Here is a 23435-nt window from a genome sequence, read left to right as displayed (position 1 = left end):
GTGTTTTCGAACTCACTGATTCATTTGAGGTGAGATGACTTTAACTACGTCGGGAGCGTCGACGCGACAACTTTCTGCTGCACTTGAGTGGACTTTCCAGGATGCTTGAGGATGATGTGCTTGGTGACGGTGACTTTCTGCTTGCCGAGGAAGGGACAGTGCGGGCAGGAGAACTGCGGCTTGGACCCCACGTACGTGCATTCATATTTCTTGTGCCTATTGAGTCCCTGTCTGTATTTATAGCTCTTGAGGCATAGGTCGCAGGAAAACAGATCCTCCTCGAGAACTCCTCGTGCCACGGTGGTCGGATAACGCTTATAAACAGACGCAGCGCCGGGGCTCCAGCTTTCCGCCAAGGAGTTGTGCCTGCGCCTAACTTCTGCTGGAAAAGGATAGAATGGTTATTTCTTGCGTCGCACGGTGGATCGAGCCAATGAGAGAAGTCGGACAAAATTCGGAAACTTTAAATGCTTGTAACTCCGGTAACACAAATCTTTGAGGTTCTGAAAATGGTTCCATTGGTTTTCTCGTGAAATTTACTTCCAGAAGCGCTCCTTCAAATTTGCAATGCGACAAAATGAACATCAAAATTTGCAGTTTTGGTCAAAAATTTCATGTGCGTCTCGCATTCGATCGAGTCAGTTAGAGAGGTCGGATATCACATTTTTGACTAAAACTGCAAATTTTGGTGTTTATTCCGTCACATTTTAAATTTCAAGGGGTGCTTGAAGAGGAAAATTTCACGAGGAAACCAGAGGAACCACTTTTAGAACCTCAAAAATGTGTACAAACGGGGTTATAAGCGTTTAAAGTTTCCAAATTTTGTCCGACCTCTGCTATTGACTCGATCCACTGTGCGTCGTAAATGGGTCACTAAACTTTGTGTTTTTTATTTAATATTCTGAAATTACCATGACGAGTAGATTACGTGCTGATTTATTGCATATTATTGGAGCCAAAGACTCGAGGGAATTTCAAACGCCCCCGGATGACGGCAAAATGATGGAAGTGATGGACTGCGGCATTCAAATCGCTATCTGCTCTCATTTTCAACTCAGGTTCGTCAGATTAAAACGTAAATTAATGTGAAATTATACACATACTGTACATATAACATGAGTGAGATTCGAGTCTTTGATCCTGAAGATACAGTTTCGACTAACCTATTATTTTCATATAAGTATGAGGAGTAGAAAGATACTTGGTGGGAGTCGTAGAAACCCGTGCTCACTTGTAATTGGTGCCGGCTGATATCATTCGGTTTGGCGCGAAACCGGGACGTTTTAAATTTGCGGAAAAGTTGCGTTTTCTGAACTGCAAATTTCTCCGTTTCTGAGTTACTTTTTCGCATTTTTAATGTGGGCATCATTTCCTACGCGTCATGTGTTCATGAACGTTGGATTATTCTTGAGTCTCTCATTGGGCAAACTTGATTGCCTGCGATTGAGAAAAACTGCCGTTCGACGCGGAGTATTTGAAAACGACCGTAATAAACTACGCATATTGCTAAAATGAGTGAATTTCAGACTTATTTTACTTTCCCATCGTAACTGTCGCGCAATTTTACTCGTAAAAAGTCTGATCACTTATAACGTGCAACTATTCTAGTCTATTGCTAATCTATTCAATTAACTATGTTTGACCTATTCCGTCTACTATTACTAATCTGTTATAGTCTATTACTACTCTACTCTTGCGTGCGAGACCCATTTTCATTTCTTTTTCTCGATACTACATTTTTTGAGCTGCAAACTGTAAAGCACCTCTGAGTTAGTTTCAAAGCTGATGTTTTTCGTCCCGAAATATAGTTGAACTCTCTTGTATGCTCTTGTTTCAATGACTAAATTAGTGCTCATGAACTATGCGGTTCTTGTCAATTTACGTTCAGATCTCAAGTAAATCTCTAGAGAAAATAAGGTTACTCAGAAATAGATACATTTTGAGTATGGAATCAAAACCCGAGATGATAAATGTTTGCCTTCTACTGAATAATGGCCTTACGCTCTTTTTTATAGATCACAAAAATTTGGGGAACATTTGTTATCACTTCACATGAAATTGTCACCGATCATGCGCGTATATCATTGTGTTTTCTTTTCTCGGCACGTTGGATTGATGAATAAATAAAAAAGGAAAAACTTTAAAATTACAATTTTATTACAAAATAACAAATTAAACTAAGAAAAGTGAAAAATTAAACATGCAACATTAAGGAAATTATATTTCGTTGCGTGTATGAGTTCATGATAGCATTTTTATTGTGTGCTTAAAGCGACAATTACTTGGGACAATTTTAAAGTTGAGTGCAAGCATGACTTGTGAAATTTCCTCTTTCTTCAAAGTTACTTTAAAGATAGCTACACGCCGTTTCATAAATTACAGTACATTAAATGTCATGAATCTTCAACTCTGAAGAAAGTGTCAATTCTGTTTGGCACTTGTATAATTTCACTACTCATTTGAAAATTTCTGGAGAAAGTTGTGTTACTGCACAGTGCACAGCTATACAAACGGCATTTTATGTCGAATAGAGTGTGTAATTGCTTAGTGATGCCGAAAATAAAAGAAAAAATCAATAAACCTAAACGGTACACTATCTTGATACGTAATTTAAGAAAATAAAAAAATGTCTGACAAAATCAAATAACTTTTAGGGAGAAATGGTGATAATCCCCTAGAGTGGGCTGTCATGACGTATGCGCACTAACTATGGGAAAAATAAATGCAAAAATAACCTCAGAATTTCAAGAAGAGGTTGAAAATGTTGATCTTGAAGAAGGCTACTTACATAGTTACTAAGGGTAATGAGAAATCTTGCGTATAATGAATTTAAACAATTTACTCAGATATTTTGATCGACGAGATAGGAAAAACACACATTTACAAATTTCCTTCAAAGGAAATTTTATTTGAGATGAAAATACAAAAAATAAGTAAATTGTATAAAAGCGTTCAATTTTTCGAAAGCAGAGGAGAGTAATTGTTGGGGTACTAAAAATTCCCTACCTGGCCGTTCCATAAAACTAAAAACCTTGGTTGTAATTGGGAAATTTGAAGAAACCAAGATTACCTGGATTTAGCTTTCTCCCGCGATAGCCGAAAAATAATATAAATTGGCCCGGTGTTTCTCTAGGTATAACTATTATAAAAGGAGAGCGAGAAAGTGTACAACAAACGACATGCGTTAAAAACACGAGATGCGTGTTTCTGCAGGTTCGTCGTTGATTCGACCCGGAGAAAAAAGACAATAATAGGAATAAAAATAGGAACTCTCAGAGATAAGAACTTGAAAATGTTTAACTACAGCTTCATTAAGTATGAATATAATTACTAGATTCAGCTGTGAAATTCAGCTTGGACAAAATGAACCAAATGCAAGGAATGTATAATAAAAAGCATGGGTAAGGCTAAAGGCATTTTACGAAAAGAGGAGATACTTCGAGAAAAAAGGATGACCGTTACCAAAGGTTTTCTATATGTAATTATGACTGTAAGTTGTCATCAAAAACTAATATTATGAAAATTTCACGGTTAGTGCGTATAAATTTTTCCTGTTATATTGGCTGCACGAAGAAAAAAACCTCGTTCATGGGACCCGAAGTCCAAGTCATAAATGGATCTCCAAAGTTTACGGGTCGTGCATCCTAAAACTTGTGGCCCAGCTGCCGAAGTGCGGGCCACACATCTGAAGTACTCTGGCACTTCGGTTGAAACTTCTGAGGTGGTGAAGTACATCAGATATAGTATAACTTCGTCAGCTTTGACTTAAAGTTTTTGGATACTTGATTCGAAAACTTCAGAGATCCATAAGATCTGGACTCATCCCAGTGCCACGCACAAAGTTTTTTCTCCACGCGGAAGATTGACAGCAGGTAAACATTTTATACCATTTGGACAATCTCAACTTTAGTTTCAATTTTCGATTATGGATGAGGTGATTTTCTGTACAACTTTGACCGGGAGACCGGGGTGCTTGATAACGATATGCTTTTTAACGCAGATCTTCTGCTTGGAAACGAAACGGCAGTACGGGCAGGAAAAATGAGGTTTGTCCACTACGAACGGACATTCGTAGGTCTTATGTCTGTTGAGGGCTTTTTTCCACTTGTACGACTTGTGGCACAGGTCACAGAAGAAGTATCTTTCCTCTACCTCGGAGTAACGCATGTGTGATGCAGCTTCTAAAATTGTGTTGCAGGATGCAGCGTCTAAAACTGTTTCGCAAGATGCAGCGATGTGATGTGAAGGAAGTACGTGCGAGTATTGGTAATCAGCTGGAAAATAATGATGCAAGCAATGAGTGGATGTGTTGGAGACAGAAATGCGAAAATTTTATGACATTTTTTGTACTTTCCAGCCAAGAGCTGATTCCTCGCAAAGCAACGTTCTAAAGTCTAAACATCACTCTGCTTCAAATTCTAAGAAAATAATTTTGATCAAAACGAGAGAAATCATCATTTGAAATTAATTAGTTTTCATTTTTCTGATACGCATTCGATGCGAGAGCACCAAAATAGTAGAAAAATAAAGGAGGAAGAGAAACGTTGTGAAAATTAAAAGTAATTCACATTAAAATTGGTAAACAAAAATATGAAATTTCAACTCTTACAACATTTCTGCAAGATTGATGAAATTTCATGAAATTGCAAAACGTAAGATTTTGCGTTTCATCTCTGGCTTGGATACAAACACCGAGGGTAGAAAATAGTAAACTTATTTTCCCCCGAATTGGACGTGTTACAACAAAATAAGTCTTCACAAATGACGACGATGGTGGAAAAAAATGTCACAATGGATATACTTCCTTTTGATGTAGAAACGTTCATTTGATTCAAAGTTAACACTAAACAGTTTGATAGAATAATGTAAGTGACCTAAACGAACTCATGCTGTTTTTTTTTAATGTGAAAAAACCATGAATAAGCATAAGTGCTGCTGATATATACGTAGAAAAGAAAACAGTGCTACCTAATTCTACCACGTGATCATTGAAACATAGCGTCTGATACACATCGTCTCATTTATCTGTCGTAACATCGATATGCAAATGAGAGAAATAAAGAAATAGCAGTTTCTGAGATGGCTGATCAATTTTTAATTTTTAATTTTGTACGGAATAGCTAAAAAAAATTGAAAGAAAAATGAAATTGGACGGATTGGAAATAATTAAAAGATGATGAGCATTGACAATCTGATCAATTTTTATAGAATTAACGGCTTTGCCTATCGTTAAATTGTGTAAACCTTAAAGAGGGGAAGAAAATATAAAGGCAAAAAGTATGAAATAAATAACTAAATATATTGACTTTTACTCTCTTACAAAACAAAATTCTTCATTACTACTTTATGACTACTTTTAATACGTGCTTTCGACTCTCTTGCAAAAAAAATGGTCGATAAAAAATCAGTAAACGGGCGAGCTACAAACGGAGGATACAAACATATTGAGAGGATTGACATAAATTCTTTTCGGTGCACTCCATATTAAGTATACATAGTATCACTGCTTATTCATGTGCATAAGAATAGTGTGCCTTGGTACATTGTACTTTTTTGAGGCAACATAGGGACAGTAAGGGCGCGTGAAATTATGCCTTCCCTTTGATATTGGTAAGCCTTTCGTTTGTTCAAGTAAAATGTTTAGTGTCAGTTTTTTCTCGACCTTGATAACCTGATCACCACCTTTTCCACAATCGAGAACTGAAATGAGAAAGAATCGATAAGCTCAGTTTTATGGATGCAGTCCAGAAAGAAGTTTCAAGAAAGAGGACCTGATACTATTGGAGTGAAACGTTCCATTGAATAGGTCCTCCGGTTTTTTTTTTGAAGATTCCATTTTAACACTCAAATGACTATTATTATCAATCGTTCAAGTGATTCGAGAATAGATTGATTTTAAGTGTTAATTCAAAAGAATAACCGGCATTCATTCAATTCAAGCAAGATGGTCACACGTGCACTCTTTGCGTATTTCCTCGGATTTCATTTTAACAAATAACAAAAAAAAAATGGAAGGTTAGAATTTGGCAGGAAAAGACATCAAAGGAATCTTGCACAAGACAGCAAAAGTTGAGGCTTTTTCGCGGAAAAATGTGGGTTTACTGCTGTTTAGTCGGAAACGATGTCAATTTCTGCGTTTTTAGGTACTGCTCCCTGACATAGGACCACTAAAAGTGGTACGGAATTAAAAATCACAACAACAATGTTCGCATTTGTGTATTGTTTGGCATAAGTTTATGTCCAAATTTTCCGTAGAATGATGGAGGAAAATTTCGTCCCTCAGAAAAATGTTATCCTTTTCCCTCTAGCTACAACCACGATTACCTATAGGTAAGAAAAAGAAAAAAAATGATTTAAGAGGAAATACTAGTCGGAAAAATAAATTTCAAAACATATTTATTAATCGTATAAAATAACTCTTTTTATAAAAATAACGTAAACAAATTTCAAATAAAACTAGTAATGGTTAAGTACTGAATAAATCAATACTTCTCTGTAAAAGGAAAATAGTTAAATGAACAAAAAACCAAACTTTTATCAAAATAAAACAATTTACGCAGTTAAAGTAATGCACAGTGAACAGACAACTTTTGGTGACCTAAAAACCTATTTACACACTTAAAATAATTCGTAATTTCATTAATACCTACCATCAGTCATCGATTAAACGACAGACTTCGTGAGTAGTTAAAAATACTTATCACAGATACTGTTAAAAAAATAAATAAAAAAATATCTCTAGGTAACGATTGTTTATGACAGAATACAAATGACCAACACAAAACAGGTTTGACAAATCAATTAATCTAATAAAGATAAATGAAATAACACTTACAATGACGTAGAAAAATATAATCCAGCAATTGTACTCTTTTGTAAGAGAGTGGAGATGAGAAGAAAACCACTGACTTTGCTGCGAAATGAAAGCTCGACTTTTACAACAAAAGGAGAGGTTTCGATTGCTTTCTTCAGTGATCAGGTAAAGTTTCTGGATGTTTTAACTCTCCTCTTTCCATAGTGTAAAACCTCACCATAATGGACGTCAGGTTTGTATATCCCCCCTCCCTCGAAATACTTCCAGAAAATCGCGCCATTTTAGATCAGAACCAGCTGCTCCTCCTCCCATCAGGTACATTCCAGGTCTCCCTTGAACCCCTCCCCCTCCACCCAAGTATACTTAATATTATTTATAGCCGAACTCAAAAATCTGTTTAAGTCCGTCGGTCATTTTCTGGTAATGGAATGTTTTTAGTCATATGCTAAAGCCTTATTTATTTTTCAAACCTGTATTTATGAACAGATTTTGTCAGTATTAATGGCCGAAGTACGAAACCAAGTATCTACGTTTGCGACGTTGCAGACTTTTTTCATAATTTGTTTTCTTTGGAAAACTAATAATACGCGTCATTTCTTGAGAAAGTTGGATTTTTCTTCTGTGTTAGCGAAATATTCTGCATCAATTCCGAGTCATGTCATAAAGTTGACCTTTTTCTCTTCAAATAATAAAATAGGAGTGGAACCTTTGAAACCTCGCAATAGAGAAACGTGGTTTCGCATTTTGGCCATCGACATGCACTTGCATTGTTGAAGAAAAGGAAAAAAAGATATACTGCCGAGAGATCCACCCCTCACTTAAATGCGATCAATTAAAGAGGTTGAAACGGAGGAACGGATACCTCAAATTATTTGGAGTTAAGTTAGGGTTGTATCAGCGAAACGAACGGGTCACTCTACAGGAACAGTTCTGCCGTGCTAAGGAAGAACGCCGTATGAGCCTTCAGACGTTGCCATATTTTCCCTCGATTAAACCTAATTTTTCTTGAAAAATTTTGCATATTTTTTTCCAATTTTTCAGACAAATTTGTTTGTAATTTAATCTAAAATATGTGAAAATGTCAAGAAAAAATACGCATAATTTTCCGTAAAAATACATGTTTTATCGGGGGAAATTTGGCAACTCTCGAATGTTCATACGGCGTTTTTCCTTAGCTCGGCAGAGTTGGTCGATACTTCTTTGAAACATGGTGTAGGTTATGACGATGATGGCAGTGAAAGGTTACGGGGGACTTTAACGCGGAACAGAAAAGTAGCTCGGCAGATTGCTCACTGAATTTACATGACTCCATTATTGCATGACCAAGACCATTATCGTCACAGCCCTAGACATTAAAATTTGTAGGGTTCATTCATGTGTCCCTTTATAGCGCGAAGAGCGGGAATCAGTGATAAGGTCATGTGTTGATTTATAATGGACCATTGGATAAGGTACGAAGTTCATATTTTCTGACTAAAATTTTACGTCGAACACGACTTGCGCGACGAAAATTACCGGAATTGACTCCTAACTGAGATATTAAATGTTTATTGACGCGTGAATTCAAACCTCCCACTCATGATAACACGATAGTCTACGTGAGTCAAATCGCACACTTAACATGATTATGACAATCTCAGCGGTATGAAAATCTTGACACTTTGGTTCAGCTACAGCAAATTGTTCACACTTTGAAAGATAAAGAGTGGGAAAGGAACGATGATCGATTGAGAAGCTTGCCAAAACTGCTGTGAGGCACGATTAGGCTCACGTAGAGAATTACGTTTCTTGTGACCGGGCATTTCAAACGTAACTCGTTACCAATGTAAAATAAAAACGTTATTGTTAGTTAGAGGTTGATTTCAGCAATTTTTGATGCAAGAATCGTGTTTTACGTGAAACTCAAATTAAGAAACATGTATCAGAGTGCTTAAATTCGTACATCATCTAGTAGTCCATTGAACCACGAAGTAGGGCATATACCAGTTTATCCGTGGACACGGTTGCACGGGCGAAATGAAAAATATGAAATATTGAAAATTTCCGTGAAAAAATTCACTAAATTTCACAAAGTTGCAAAAAATATGAAAAATATAAAACATATTTTAGGAGACTGGGTATGAGACACGCACTAGAAAAACACCAAAAGGCAAAAATCAATCGCCTCTCTCTTAATTTCGCATTTAATTTCGAAAAATATTTTTCACATGTTTCTGAAATTCCATGAAATATTTCACGTGAGATTTCACGATTTTATTTTTCATGAAAAAATGCAACCCTGTCTGTGGATGTGAATGGCCAATGACGGCCGGCAGTGCGTTGGCACCGCACTGGGCGACATATTTTCTCTACCCCACACTGGAAAAAAGAACACATTGGATCTAGAGTCTAGACTCTTAAAAACAACGACAAGAAAAAATATTCTTGATTCAATCAGATTTAAGCTTACTCGTAAATCAAGAACCAAGCCTCATAATTTGAGCGGATTTCCTTTTGATTTAAGCTTAAATCTGATTGAATCAAGAGTCCCTTTTCTTACCAATGTTTTCAAGAGTCTGGACTCTAGATCCGATGTGTTATTTTTTCCAGTGCACCACAAGAGTATGTAACATGGTAATGCAGAGCTACTTTAATTTTCCTCCTTGAAAACTAAAAACTAAGACTTGACGACTTCGGCGAAATAGTAGGGGATATTATGCTGGTCGGTCATGTGCTTTTTGACGCACTGTTTCCTCTTGCTGACGTAGGGGCAGTGCGGGCAATTGAACTGAGGTTTCTCGACGATGCAGTCGCACTCGTACTTCTTGTGTTTCGTGAGGTCGTGTTTCCATTTGTAGGACTTGAAGCAGAGGTCGCACTCGAACCGTTCCCGGAGGCCTGTCCGCACGCACTCGTATTTCTGGTGCCGCCCCAGGGCCGCTTTCCACTTGTACGACTTCCCGCAGTCCTCGCACGTGAAGGGTCGCGCCGGGTCCTGAGCACCAACTTTAAAAAACAAAAAAACCCAAAGTGTTAAAACTAATGGAAATTTCCCACGGGTTCTCAACGGATCATGCACTGAACCTTGGCCATTTGGATGACATCTCATCGATACCGTCACGAAAGAACGTAACTAAATTTCAATGTTGCCAAATTTCCCTCGCAAACTGTTTTTTTTTACCAGGAAAATCTCAAGGATTCCCGACTGAAAATTTTACAGATTTTTCCTTCTGATCTCATGAAAAAATCAGAAAGACTTTGTACGAAAATTGTATAGGTAGATCTTGTAAAAAATTTCATTTTTTGAATCGACTTTGCAACCTTGCAATGGAGTTACGTTCCTTCTTCCGGGAAGCGACTATTTGGCAGGAGGGAACCAACGCAAATGCGGTGTTGTAAAAATCGTCCATCGGCATATCTATCTTTTTAAAAAAAATACCTAGATGGTAAAAAAAAAAGTAACCGAGAATTTTCTGTTGAATTTCGGATCATTGTCAAGTTTCAATTATGTCTCACACTTGAATACAAATTTACCTCCGTAGTTTTCATTAAATCGTAAAGTTTGTGGTATTCACACCAATGACAATTAAGATAATTCAGTAAAATATTGATCAGGAAAACTTGCGAGAAATTTCAAAATACTGACAGAGATCTCTTCATTAAAAACCAACACTCGGTAGATTTTCAAAATATGACTGACTGCTTAGATTTTTGAGAAATGCCTGATGTACGATTGGCCTTCAACATGGATAGTCCCCATTCTGGTATCCTCTCTGAAACTACCAGAATCCGTGTCACGGCGACCAGAATTCGTTAAGAGCGACCAGATTTCCGGTCAGCAAGAAGAGAATAACATGGCGGACGAAATGTATTCCGCGTTCCCGTTGAGTCAAACAAAAATTTTACTCCTTAATTTAGGGGCAATTCACACGAACATCAAAGAAAATTCAACAGAGCTATTTCGTAACTGGACCATGACTAGAATTAGCCGAATTAAAATGTGCGAAAGCAAGAACATTATGACTTTAATAAAAATTAGGAAAGTTAAAAAAACTGTTCAAAGCTTATATGAAATCAAAAGCACATTGAAAAAAACATTTTCTGAAAAAGTTTACTCGCGTACTTACCAAAGAATAGAACCTCTTACTTTCCAAATTATTCGTAGCTTCGGCGAATGTCTGGTGTATTTTTTGACAGCCTGTCGGTCTCGAGCTGAATCCACATTACGGATGGAGAACGTCATGAGAAAGATGTTCATTATTGAAAAGCTGAAATTTAAATGCTCCTCTGCTGTTGCTACAGAGGTTGCCCCTCTCCAAAATAAAATAAAAAATATGAAAATAAAAGAATCAGGTATAATTGCTGCATTGCATCTTGCTGCATGCGAACCTTACTTGGGGCACTTTGAAACACTTCACTTTATTGGAGGAAATGTGATCATTATACTGTAAATTGAAGTACGTCTTTCCTACGAATCATTCATTGAGGGGCTTGGAGGGCAATACTGCCGTGCTAATTATGGAAGCACGCCATATGAGCATTCGAGAGTTGCCAAATTTCCCTTGATAAAACAGGTATTTTTGACAACACTCATGCATTTTTTTCCTTGAAATTTTCAGATGTTTCAGATTTAATCGCGTACAAAATTGTCTGAAGATTTTGGAAAATAATATTCACAATTTTCCCAGTAAATTCAGGTTTTATCGGAGGAAACTTGGCAACGTCTGAAGGCTAATACGGCGTTCTTCCTTGGCATGGCAGAATAAGGCGCATCAGTCCAGTTTTCGAAAAAATTTAGATATTAGCGATTTCAACTGAATCTAGGTTTGAAATAAATTCTATGGAAAATTCACCGGTAAAATCCAATTTTTTAAGCATGAAAATGTGAGTTTGAACTTTTTTTCCGCCATGAAAAGCTTCATACATTTTAGTGACGTTAAACACGTTTTTCTGGATATGACATAAACTACACTTACACGCTTTGTCCTCCGAGCCCCCCCCCCCTCCCATTGAGATCCGAGAGGCATTAGAAATCACCATTGGACAAATCATAGGATAAAATCAGGATGAATTGTTGTGACTTTGATCTTTCCATCGGAGAATTTGTTGATTTTATACCGACAAAAAATGATGGTAGTGGATGCTGTGGGCTCCTTTTATTTGATTCCCATTCATCAAATAACCATGCCCAGATGCCTGCAGTCTGATCGTTGAAATTTTGTGTTTGGCGATCAGACAAGACAAGACTAAGGAGGAATGGAGTTGTGTGATTGGTCGGATTTGTCAAGTCATCATCTCTGTCGTGTCTCTGGTCGAATGTAATCGACGAGGGGCTAGAGTCATTCCTTGATTTCCCGACGATTAGTCTTCCAATCCACCCGACAAAAGCATAACAGAGAGGATCGAGGAGTGACAAATCCGACCTATCACAAAACTCCATTCTTCCTTAATTCAGTCTTGTCCGATCGCCAGCCACGCAATTTCAACGATTAGGTTGGTTAGGTGCACTTTATACATCTATTTACTCCGCCAGGCGTATGCATGACATTACTACATACCTGATTTCTGTTTCTCATCATTAATTTTCCGGGAAACGGTATTAGGTCAGACATTCTTTATTTATACTACCATTAATTTTCATTCGCGTATAATAGTTCAATAGATGATGGCAATGACGGTTTAATTCACACGACAGAGAGTTTCAATTTCTTTGTAGAAAAAGAGCAATGCTAAGATGGCTTTATTATCAAAACAGTTGGGACTTTTAGGAAACAAAATGTAATTAAAAACATTTATTTGTGTGTCTACAAAATTATGCATGGAAAACATAAAATATTAAAGAGAAAAATATATGACTACTAATTTGTGTGGACTTGACTTTTTCAATCGGGAACAATTTATGGCTCATTGCAGAAACAATTTATGCGCCATTAGTTCTCCAATACGAACAGATATGTGCTTTTGTACAAGAGTCAGAGATAGCAGTATTACTGCAAAATGCAGTTAAATTGGTACATTTAAATGACTGCCACATAAAGTTTTAAAACTCGTAAAATCTAAACTTAACTTGAGAACTGAATCAAAATATATATAAAAATAAACTCTGTAGCCGCGACGCGACGATCAAAAAAATACATTTTCAAGTATGTTTGCTTGGTATATTATCCTTCATAACCTCTTTGAAGCTTCAAAATATCTTCCATCAGAAATAAAAACAACGATTTGAGTTCATATTAACAGTAAATGTAAAACACAGTGAAAGAAATACAGTTCAACAGTTGTATTTTGTCAAAAATGGAATGTATGAGAAAATATAATGTAAGTGTATTGGTACTTTAGGGATGTACTAAGTTCAAGTCTTCATTTTCTTCAGCAAAAATCAAGGTAACAGAATATATCACGAAATCCATAAAATATTTAAAAAAATAATTGCAATTAAAGCAAAAAGCAAGTGTAGAATAGCAAGGGCCACTTCAAAACATTGTGTGAGTTGCGAACATGGCATAAAAGTTGCATGAAAGGGAATTTGGACAGTTGAAGAACCGTTTGTGATTTATCTAACCATCTGAGGCTTCCCAAAGCTCTTAGAATCCAAAGAAATGATGAACATTCCGTGCAGATGATTCAAAGTGATAGAAAATGAGGTTTTATTTTCTTGGATCATCAAAAACGTTACTTAATTTCCAGTTGACCGGGTTGACTCGGTTTTGAAACTAACTTTTTACATTACATTTAAAACATAATTTTGAACCTCGTTCCTGCTACGGCAAGATAGGCAACAGGTGCAACAGGTGATAAGCATTAAAGGTGGGTAAAAATTGTCTACTGTCTGGGAGTCGCCTCCATCTTTCTGGATTCTAAAGGTCTCCGTGGGACCCCATTCTCCTTGCTCATGTTTGGCGGAAATGGGTCGTTTGCGCTGGTCACAGAATCGTACTTGGATGGTTTAAGCTTTAAGATTAGCAAAAAATTCGGTTGACAAAGCCTGTTTAAACGCCCAGATTCTACAACCAATGTCAACGGAGATGTCGTTCATCATAAAAGACGGAGTATGACGTCATCCATCGCGGTTGTGTAGACCATGGTTTTTTCCATCTCGGATCCGTCGATCAGTAATACACACTTTGCGCGGTTGCTAGGCGTGAAACACGCATGAAACAAAGGTAAAGAGAACCATAATGTGCGATGCCGCAGTAAATGACGTCATACGCTGTGTTTTTCGATGAAGCTCCGTTGATATTGGACGTAGAAACTAGACGTTCGAACAGATTTTATATCACTGTTAGGGGGTGCGCCCCATGATCACTTTGCGGTCCAACCCGTCGAAACGCAAGCGCTTCAAGCGTTTTGCGTTACTCTTATGACTTTAAATAACAGAGTAAGATTTGCTAAACTATGAACTTGAAACAGCGTTACTCTTATGACTTGAAATAACAGAGTAAGATTTGCTAAACTATGAACTTGAAACATCAAAATACGACCCTGTAAAGTGCCTTCAAAGAGAGTTAATGAACACTGGGCCCCTTTAAAGGCTTAGGGCCCAAAAATGGCGGCGCTTTATTTTGGTTTTTGAGGGTGGGAGGGAAGTCATTGCCAACTTTTGAAGATCATAACCAACCGCACTTGTTTTTAGATGTTTTCTGATCTAATATGCTTTTTCTCAAAAATAGCTTACGATTTGCCAAAAAACTATATCAATACGTCGTTGTAATGCATGAGAGTAAAGTTTTCGATGCGATATGCGACTGAAACTACATTTTGAGTCATTTTGTATTTACATTTACTTACAGCGTCCGCCATTTTTGGGCCCTGGCAGGCCCCATTCAGCCTAAGATGACTGAGTAAAATAGAGGTAGTAACAACAGTAACCATGCTCTCATTATAATGGTACTCCACGATCCTGTAACCAGCATGACTGATGTATGCAAAATGTTTTGCGTTTTATCTTTGGTTTGATGGAACCTTGCCTAAGGCAGTAGCAACCATGGAAGCATCGCTGTGAAGGAAAGAAATGTCAGTATCATGTTGTGTGAGCAGATGCATTCTGAGCGATTGTTTCCGCGAGTTGACATAACTGCAGAAGGGGCACGCGAACTCTTGTTTGTCGAGAGTGTTGGCGCAGTTTTCCTTCTGGTGTTGCTTTAGATGGTGCTTCCACTTGAAAGTCTTAAGGCAGGCGTCGCAGGTGTAGCGCTTGGTGTCGCCTTTCTGCAGACATTCGTGTCGCATGTGTCGCACCATCGAGCCCTTGTTCAGGTACGATTTCTCGCAGAAGGGACAGGCGAAGGGTTTCTCACCGCCCACGCTCGTGTCTTTGCTGCCAGAGCTCCAAGAGCCTTGCCCACCTACAAATCAAAGTCCATCTTTCATTAATCCAAATGAGGGGCTTGGAGGACAAGGCGCATAAGTGCAGTTTTCAAAAAAAAAATTGACATTAGTGGTTCAAACTAAATATAGGTTTGAAATAAAGTCTGTGAAAGATTCACTGGTAAAATCCAATACGTAAGCATCGAAATGCGAGTTTGAACTCTCTTTCCGCCACAAGGCTTCATGTAATTTAGAAACTCTAAACACGTTTTTCTCGAAATAGCAAAAACTGCACTCATGCGTCTTGTCCTCCAAGCCCCTTAAATGTGATCGTTTATGGGAAAAGAGCCGTCAGTCCTAGGAGCAAAATTTTTAGAATAGCCATTTTTTTCGAGTCTTGTCGGAAAATCTCAGTTCGATATTTCGACGTAGAACTTTCCCTTCAGCATCTTCTTCTTCTTTTACATAGCGTGCAATCCCTATTTCTCGAGTTATTATCGTATCAGGTAAGTATGAAAGGAAGAAAATGGATAACAATTTATGAAAGTTAATACATATTTGTATTAATCCAAATTGGCAGCTCCAATAACGGCTCAATTTTGAGTTTTTGTACCCCATGTTCCCTGTGCCCGTGGACGATGACAAATAATACTGAGGAGAAATCACTTAATGTAATTAAGAAAGTTGTCATTGAAGTCTTGTCATTTTACCTCTGAATTTTTATGCATTGTATTCGTCGTTTAATCCCGAGTTTCGGAAAATGTTAAATAGGTACGTTCATGCCTTTCTGAAAAAATATTTTGATGCGGGAAATTTGGCAACACTCGAATGCTCATTGGATGTTTTTCCTCAGCTTCACTACGACCTCATTTTCATTTCAAGAGCGATCATTGGGAAAAAAAGTTACAAAACTAAGATAAAATGGGAATCTAAAAATCGGATGTAATATATTAAAAAAAAAAAAACAACTAAAAAGTATGGCAAATCAAAAGCTTTATTTGGCATATGAATGGATTAACAAAACAAATATTTATACACATTTTGGCATTTTGGTAAACGAACTGAGTCCATTGTTGGACCTTGATTATTATGAATAGTCAATTCGTTTTCAAATATCCAATCTTCTATTATATGACCTCTGGAATTATACTTCAGATCGCCCATGAAAAAGAAAAGAATAGCCCCTTAAAGCGCCCCCTTATAGCGCCTTAGATATTAAGAATGCTTTTAATAGCATAAATTGGATCGATTTTATTACTACCCTGTACAAAAGAAATATTCCTTCTTACCTAATTAAGATTATGAAATCGTACTTGTCAAATAGATTTTTAGTATTTCCTAATTTTAAGATAAAATTAAATTCTAGGAAACGTTTGTGCGAATTTTTGTGCAAATTTCAGTGAGTTTTCTACATAATAAATTCCTTAACACTTTAAAAGAAATCCGCTTAAACGTTCTCCTGTAAAAAATCAAATTGCCAAGTTTTTGGCGATAGCTGACGTGGCTTGGTTCCTATCTGCTAAACGCGACCAAATTGTGCTAAGTGGGGTGGTGACGGAGACAAGAGACCCTCCATGGCCTCTTGGCGACAGGTAGAAGCTTAAACTTTCGGGGGTTCAACAGTTCCTTATGGACAATTGTAAGGAAGCAATATTCAACACTATTTTTTCGGATGTTGACCTACCTACATGGAGGATGATCAGCTTCGGGTGACGTTATGAGCCCAACAAGTTTCCGAGACTTCGGCTTGTTTGCAAAACGACACTGCCAACACGTTGTTGAAAGCCTACACACTCAGAAGTAATTTAACAGTTTAATGTTGAAGTCCCGAAAGTGAAAGCTTCCACCAATGCCGAGATACGAGTGGAGGGTCTCATGTCTCTAGTCTCTGGGAGGTGGTATTTAGGGAGTGGCGGTGGGTACATCCAGAGACAAGAGATCCTCCTATGGGCTCTTGGCGACAGGTGGAAGCTTTTACTTTCAACAGTTCCTTAAGGTCTCGATAGATGATCAAATTCCGAACCAATTCCGATCAAAGTAGACCAGTTGATGACTGATGGTCACCATTCAACAGTCCTCTTTGATCAAAATTGGACTGGCCGTCAAATTTTGATCAGAATGGAGAGCCACCATTCATCATTCCTTGACTCTCGAAACATTTCTGCAAGGTTTCCAGTTGAAAATTAGGCGAAGTAACGATTTTCAGACTGATGACTCCCGACACTTTGATGGTAATTGGTTCGGGAATTTGATCGTGTATCGAGGCCTTTATGGACCATGATGAGGGAGCAACAGTCATCACCTTAATTTCGGCTGTTGACCTACCTACATGGTGGATGATGAGCTTCGGGTGACGTCATGAACCAAACACGTTTCCCAAAGTTCGGCCATTTTCGGCTTGTTTGCAAAACAAAACTGCCAACACGTTGTTAAACATCAACCATGTAGGTAAGTCAACAGTAGAATGCTGAAGTCCCGAAAGTAAAAGCTTCCACCATGGCCAATATACTAATGGAGGGTCTCTTGTCTCTGGGTACATCACTCGTTATGGACGTTTAGGATATGGTCTTTGAGGGAGCTCTTCTGTTTGGTGACGAAGGGGCAGAGGGTGCAGGTGAACTGGCGCTTGTCGAGGGCCTGGGCGCATTCGTTGAGCTGGTGCCGACGGGCGCTCACCTTCCAGCGGTAGACCCTCCCGCAGAGGTCGCAATAGTGGAGTTTGGGCACCTCCGCGTGGCGCACTCTGGCGTGTCGGTCCCGCGACGTTCTCCATGCGAACCCTTGGCCGCAGACGCCGCAATGGTATGGATACGACTTCCCGCCCTGCACGTCCTTGTCTCCTTTTGCGCCCTTCGCAACTGTGAAGAGAACAACTGTTGATATCAGACGTTCAGAGCATTTTCCAGGACTTTAAAATGAAAGTTTCGATGGCTTGTTGAAAAATTCTGGAGTTCTATAAAGAGTATCCGAAACTTGGGAGCATCCTCCGGCTTGGCCAACAGGTTGCTAATGACATCCTTTAGGGACTTAAGTCGAGGAGTTTCAAGGACTCAGGGGCCGTCCTTAAATTGCGTAACGATCTAGGGGGAGGGGGGAGGGTCAAGGAGATTGTTATATAAAGGATAGAGGCCTACGTCATAAAAGCGTTACAAGGATGGGTAAGAAATGTCGAAAAAGTGCGTTACGTAATTTAGGGCCGGCCTATTACAGAATAAGGAGTTTCTGAAAAAAAGGCAAAAATTGGAAGTCTACTATACCTTCATAGACAGCTTGTTAATTACAACTTTCATGAACCTAAACCCAGAACTTCCCAAGACTTTCAACGAGATATAATCTGTAGGAATCGGAAATTATGAGAACTGTTGGAAAAACATTTCAGGAATTGTTAAACAGAGCCGATCTCTTGAGAGAGTGCCCGGCTGCCCGGTCTTTTCTTCTTGCCCCTTGATTTTCCACTGAAAGGGGGGATCTCATTTTATGTTGTCAACACAACAACGTTAGAAAGACGGGCTGAACTCTTAGGCTGTTGTATTGCAAGAAGCATTTTCAGAGGAAATCGTGGCCAGTTCATGGGATACGAAATTTTGAAGTTTCCGGCCAATATTGGCTTCAATATTAAGTTTTTTAAATGAGAAAAAATGTATCCTACTGCAAGTATGTTCTTGTTTAAATAGAAAAGAAGTTATTATTTCCATTAAACTACTTTGATACTCTTATTATGCGCCTCAGAGTCAACCTGTGCTGAAATCTCATGCAATGTTCTTCTTAAGCATGGCGGATCACCGGAGGCTGATAATTTTATAAAATGGGGTACCAGAGCCAAAGAGCATGCAAAATGCCTGGGACATTTCGGAGTGAAATATAAAATTAAGAAAAATCAAAAACTCTTAGACCCCAATGTGATAATTTGTTTAACAATGAAATAAATAGGCTCACCGGAAACTTTAGTTATGCTGACGCGACCATCTTGTGGCGCAGGTGTTGCATCTAAAACAATTTTCTCTGTCCTTGGCAGGTATGTATGCCTTCTCATTCTTCCCATTCCTTTGCTTCCGCCCACATTGAATGCATACTTTCAGCTGAAAATAATCACAGAAAAATCCTATTAAGATAGTTTCCAACCGTGCAACAGTTAGAGAGCAAATAAATGTGAGAGAAGTTTGACAAGCTCTTGTATGGAAAGATCCCCTGAGATGATTCATTAGTGGAACTAAATGGAGGCATTCCTCGGCATTCGTTGCCTTGAAATAATGTCAGCAACAACGTCGAGATACAAGGCCTCGTCGAGCACTCAGTGGAGAAAATGTTTTGCAATCATTCCTTCTTGCTCTCAACAATGAATCTGTCATCGTGTAGGTAAGCTACACAGAGTTAACAGTGACATATTGAAAGAATGCCTCGAGTTTAATCGGAGACACATCACCATGAAAGCTGTATTATACTTTCCAAGAATATTGAACATCCCCACCCGTCATTTTGCATCATAAGTATCACCGCTTTGAAATCTCTATGGCTCATAAGACGCTTATGTGATTCAGAAGGTAATGTAGCATCGCGTCCATGATATTGGACTCCATGCTCAGCTATATGATATTCGGTTGCTCATCACGTCCAAGATCTTGGACTCCATGCTCACTTTAATTAGGGATAATTTTTTCGAAAAATCGAAGTGAGCATAGCGTCCAAAATTGTGGGACGCAAGTATTCTCCGACAATATAGGAGCATGGAGTCCAACAATTTATTAAGACAATTTTGGTGAAATAAAGACAAAAAAATGTGTTCTCGAAAAAAATTGTGCATTGCTTATGTTGGGTTAGGTTAGGTTAGGTTAGGTTAGGTTAGGTAAGGTTAGGTTAGGTTAGTTCAGGTTAGATTAGATAAGCGAAGTATACGATTTTCTATCATGATGAACTTTAAAACTAAGGGAGGTCTACTTGCTTTTGGACTTCATGCTCAAGCAAAGAAGTGAGACGTTTAGCGATGAGCATGGAGTCCAAGATCTTGGACGAGATGAGCAGGTAAGTATATCAAGGATGAGCATGGAGTCCAATATCTTGGACGCGATGCTACATAATCATTCAGAACTTTCAACTCGTCTGTTCATGAGATCTAGGGGCCTTGCACACATTGTGCTAAGTAGATAAGACAGAATGAGACTAGAGACTTGACACGACTAACACATAGGCAGGTACTTAATTCAACTACTGTCCAGTATTTTTCAAAAATTACCACGTGCAGTCTCTTTTATTTCACCGTGTATGATTGGGAATGGACCAGTAGACAAGGTACGAATTTAAGCATTCTGATACATGTTTTTTAACCAAAATTTCACGTAGAACACGTTGTGTACAACAAAAATTACCGAAATCAACTCCTTACGAAGATATTTAATGATTCCTGATGCGTGAATTCAAACCACCCGCTCAATAAAACTCAATGCTCTACGTGATTCACATCGCGCGTTGAATATTATCGTGACAGTCTCTGCGATATGAAAATCTGGCAACCACAATTTTGACGCTTTGGCTCAGCTATAGCAAATTGCTTATAATTTGAACAACACATGGTGGGAAATGAACAGTGCTCGATTGAGAGGCTTGCTGAAACTGTTGTAGTGCGCGATTTGACTCAAGTGGAGCTTTGAGTTTCTTGTGAGCGGGCAGTTCAAAATCCGCGTAACCAATGTGAAATAAAAAGGTTAATATCTTCGTCAGGAGTTAGTTTCAGTAATTTTCGTTGCGCGAATCGTGTTCTACGTGAAATTCTAATTAAGAAACATGTATCAGAATGCTTGAATTCGTGCCTTGTCTAGTGGTCCATTGAGAGGTACACATTTGGAAGAAGTATATCTACGATCCATTATTGCTGTTAAAAGAGTTGTAACGTCACTAAACTAACCGATTGATGATAATGATGAAAAAGAATTCAAACTTACCCATTCTTTTTCTTTGGTGTGGTACTCGCGCATGTAGCAAGGCTTGCATTTTCCTTTAATAAGCCTCGTTTCAATGCGGCATTTTTTACAAGCTGCGAAAAAAGCACAATCATCAGTAAGTACACAACGTTCCATCAGAAATAATGGGACACACGGTTACATTTCCTGGCTCCTTCTCAATTCCCATGCAAATTATCGATGTGTTACATTGCCCTACAATGAGATGTCGTCTGATCGTCGGTGATTAACATTTTTAATTTTTTTTACATACCTCTTGGTTTCCAGTTGTAATTTATGTTTTAATTTTATCCACTGAATTTAAATAAGAATATAAATGAAAAAATGTAAACAAATGAAAAAGTATGTGGTCACTAACTGGTTGTCCTCTGAATTTTCATGGATAGTACTTTGAAAAGTTCTGCATCATAAGACCTTAATCAAGAAGCAGTAAGGAAAATGCGTTTACTTACTGACTTGACTGCAAGGGCTGACATGCTAAATTTGGGCTTTTAAAATGCCCACTTACCTTCACTATAAAGTTGATGCAAAGAGTACAGTTCTAGTGCAATTAGACATTGTAAATTTGAAGAAAATTCTTCCCTCCAATGAGTATTTTCCTGCTTGAAGGAGAAGGAACAGCACATTATGTGTGATTGATATGCTGAAGGAAAAGCTCTCGCTTAAAATTAATGAAAAGAATCGGTCAGTTTAACTTGAAATATTCACTTATAACTATCAAAATTCAGAAATTTTTACAATTCATTTTGTGTGTGACTCTGGTAAATAATGATTATTTTTTTAATTTTTTAGGCCAGTAAAGATGCAATTTTTCTAAAAATCACTACCTGATCCTTGAATTCTTGGAATTTGTTTATTCTTGCACGGAGTGAAGAATGCCTCATAGTGTGGAATATTTTGGAAGACCATGTGCAAAGAAGGTACAGATTATTCTTATTTTTTGGCATGCTGAAATAGATAAAAACATTTGTGAGAGGATTCACGGAAAAAAAAGGTTAAAAAAGTTTTGATTGGTAGGTTTTTTTTTGTTTTCTTCTCTAAAAAAAAAAAAAAAAAAAAAAATGAATAAAAAATTGTGTTTAATTTTAAGGCACTTTTTTGGTTTACAGAACAATTTCAGTTCACTCACCCAAATTGTTTTGAGCCAAGAAATGTGCTTTTGAATTAAAAACAATTTTTCTTTCAAATTCAAAAACTTTTTTAACATTTTTATCAGTATATATTAGATGCTGCAATTGATCCTTAATTTTTAATGAGGCTCTGAACCTGGGTTTACCTCTGTGGTCAGGTTACCTGCTGGCTAATATACCTACTGTGAGGACTCTCACCCAGTGGATAGGAGCCAACCTAACTGCGAGGTCCTCTCACCTATCTGCGAGGTGCTCTCACCTATCGGCGAGGTCTCCTTACCTATCCGCGAGGCGAGGTCCTCGCCGTGAGCTGTCAGCACCTCGCGGCGAGGTCCATGCCTAACCGACTTCCTCACTGCGAGGTCTTGGCAAGGTCATCACCTAACCGCGAGGAGTTTCCTAACCGCGAGGTCCAAAATATGCTGCGAGCTGTCTGCGAGCTCGCTGCGAGGTAATATTTTCTCTAGGGAAAAGCTTAATTGAAACTTCTTAAGCATGAGATGTTATAGACGACAAAAAGTTTCTCGACGCTTTTTCGGGAATGATAAACAGTTTAAAAGAAGCTCAAAAGTTTAGTTCAGAGGATTCCCTAGAAGTATGACGATTTGCCTTTGAACGAAAATGGAATACCCCGCATCAGTCATATTTTTTTTAAAAATTGATCCAAGAACTTGAACCTGGCTCGAAGAGTTTCCCTTTGAAAAGGAAATTTTTGGTTGGAGTTTATAATTTCTTTCTTTTTATTATGATCACGGCTTGGACTTTGTATCAGGCTTCAAGAATGGAGCGAGTATTTAACCTGGCAACAAGATTACAAGGGTCAACTGATTAAAAATGATCGCTCGTACCAAAATTTACGTTGGACCTTGAAGCTTGTGCAATACGCAAAAAAAAAAAAAAAAAAAAAAAAAAAAAAATTAAATAAACAAATACCGTGCATCGCAAAATTATTGCAAAAACTGCGTCAACGTTTGTAAGTGTAAATAAAAATTAAATTAGATGAAAGTAATAAAACCAAAACATTACGGACAAAAAAGACAACTTATATTCTTACGGACTAACGAAACTTTCAACAACAAAAAAGGTGACTAAAGCGAGATTGTCATGGACATTATTGTAACGGTTCCATTCTTAAGGATTCTTCTGACACCACTCTAAGTTGTTCCAGGACACTTTGAAAATTTAAAGAGTTTTGATTGGCTTGGTCCACAGAGTCACCCAGATTGAGCTCTATGCATGGCTGCACCTCTG

General features: G+C 38.0%; 2 protein-coding genes across 4 annotated transcripts in view; both read right to left on the bottom strand.

Annotated features, from left to right (window-relative positions):
- LOC109037149 (uncharacterized) overlaps positions 1-23435 on the bottom strand; it is a 549607-nt gene that overhangs the window by 97487 nt on the left and 428685 nt on the right. The gene's annotated exons all lie outside the window — the stretch shown is intronic.
- Positions 17820-23292, bottom strand: LOC109037156 (uncharacterized). The gene is made up of 4 exons (XM_072299932.1): positions 21882-23292; positions 21037-21128; positions 19037-19179; positions 17820-17958 (listed from the first exon to the last, which is right to left on the bottom strand). Exons 1-3 carry the CDS (start codon positions 21961-21963, stop codon positions 19045-19047), a joined length of 309 nt encoding a protein of 102 aa, XP_072156033.1. The 5' UTR covers positions 21964-23292; the 3' UTR covers positions 17820-17958; positions 19037-19044.

The sequence above is a fragment of the Bemisia tabaci genome, chromosome 1 (assembly GCF_918797505.1).
Source record: "Bemisia tabaci chromosome 1, PGI_BMITA_v3".
NCBI classification, from domain to species: domain Eukaryota; kingdom Metazoa; phylum Arthropoda; class Insecta; order Hemiptera; family Aleyrodidae; genus Bemisia; species Bemisia tabaci.
This window is presented reverse-complemented; position numbering and strand designations above follow the sequence as displayed.

Bases quoted from the DNA above. Each gene is read 5' to 3' on its own strand.
- LOC109037156 (XM_072299932.1), bottom strand. From the start codon at position 21,963: ATGGTCTTCCAAAATATTCCACACTATGAGGCATTCTTCACTCCGTGC. The intron at 21,129-21,881 runs GTAGTGATTTTT...CTTTTTTCGCAG, and splicing joins TCCAAGAATTCAAGGATCAG to CTTGTAAAAAATGCCGCATT. The intron at 19,180-21,036 runs GTAAGTTTGAAT...GATTATTTTCAG, and splicing joins ACACCAAAGAAAAAGAATGG to CTGAAAGTATGCATTCAATG.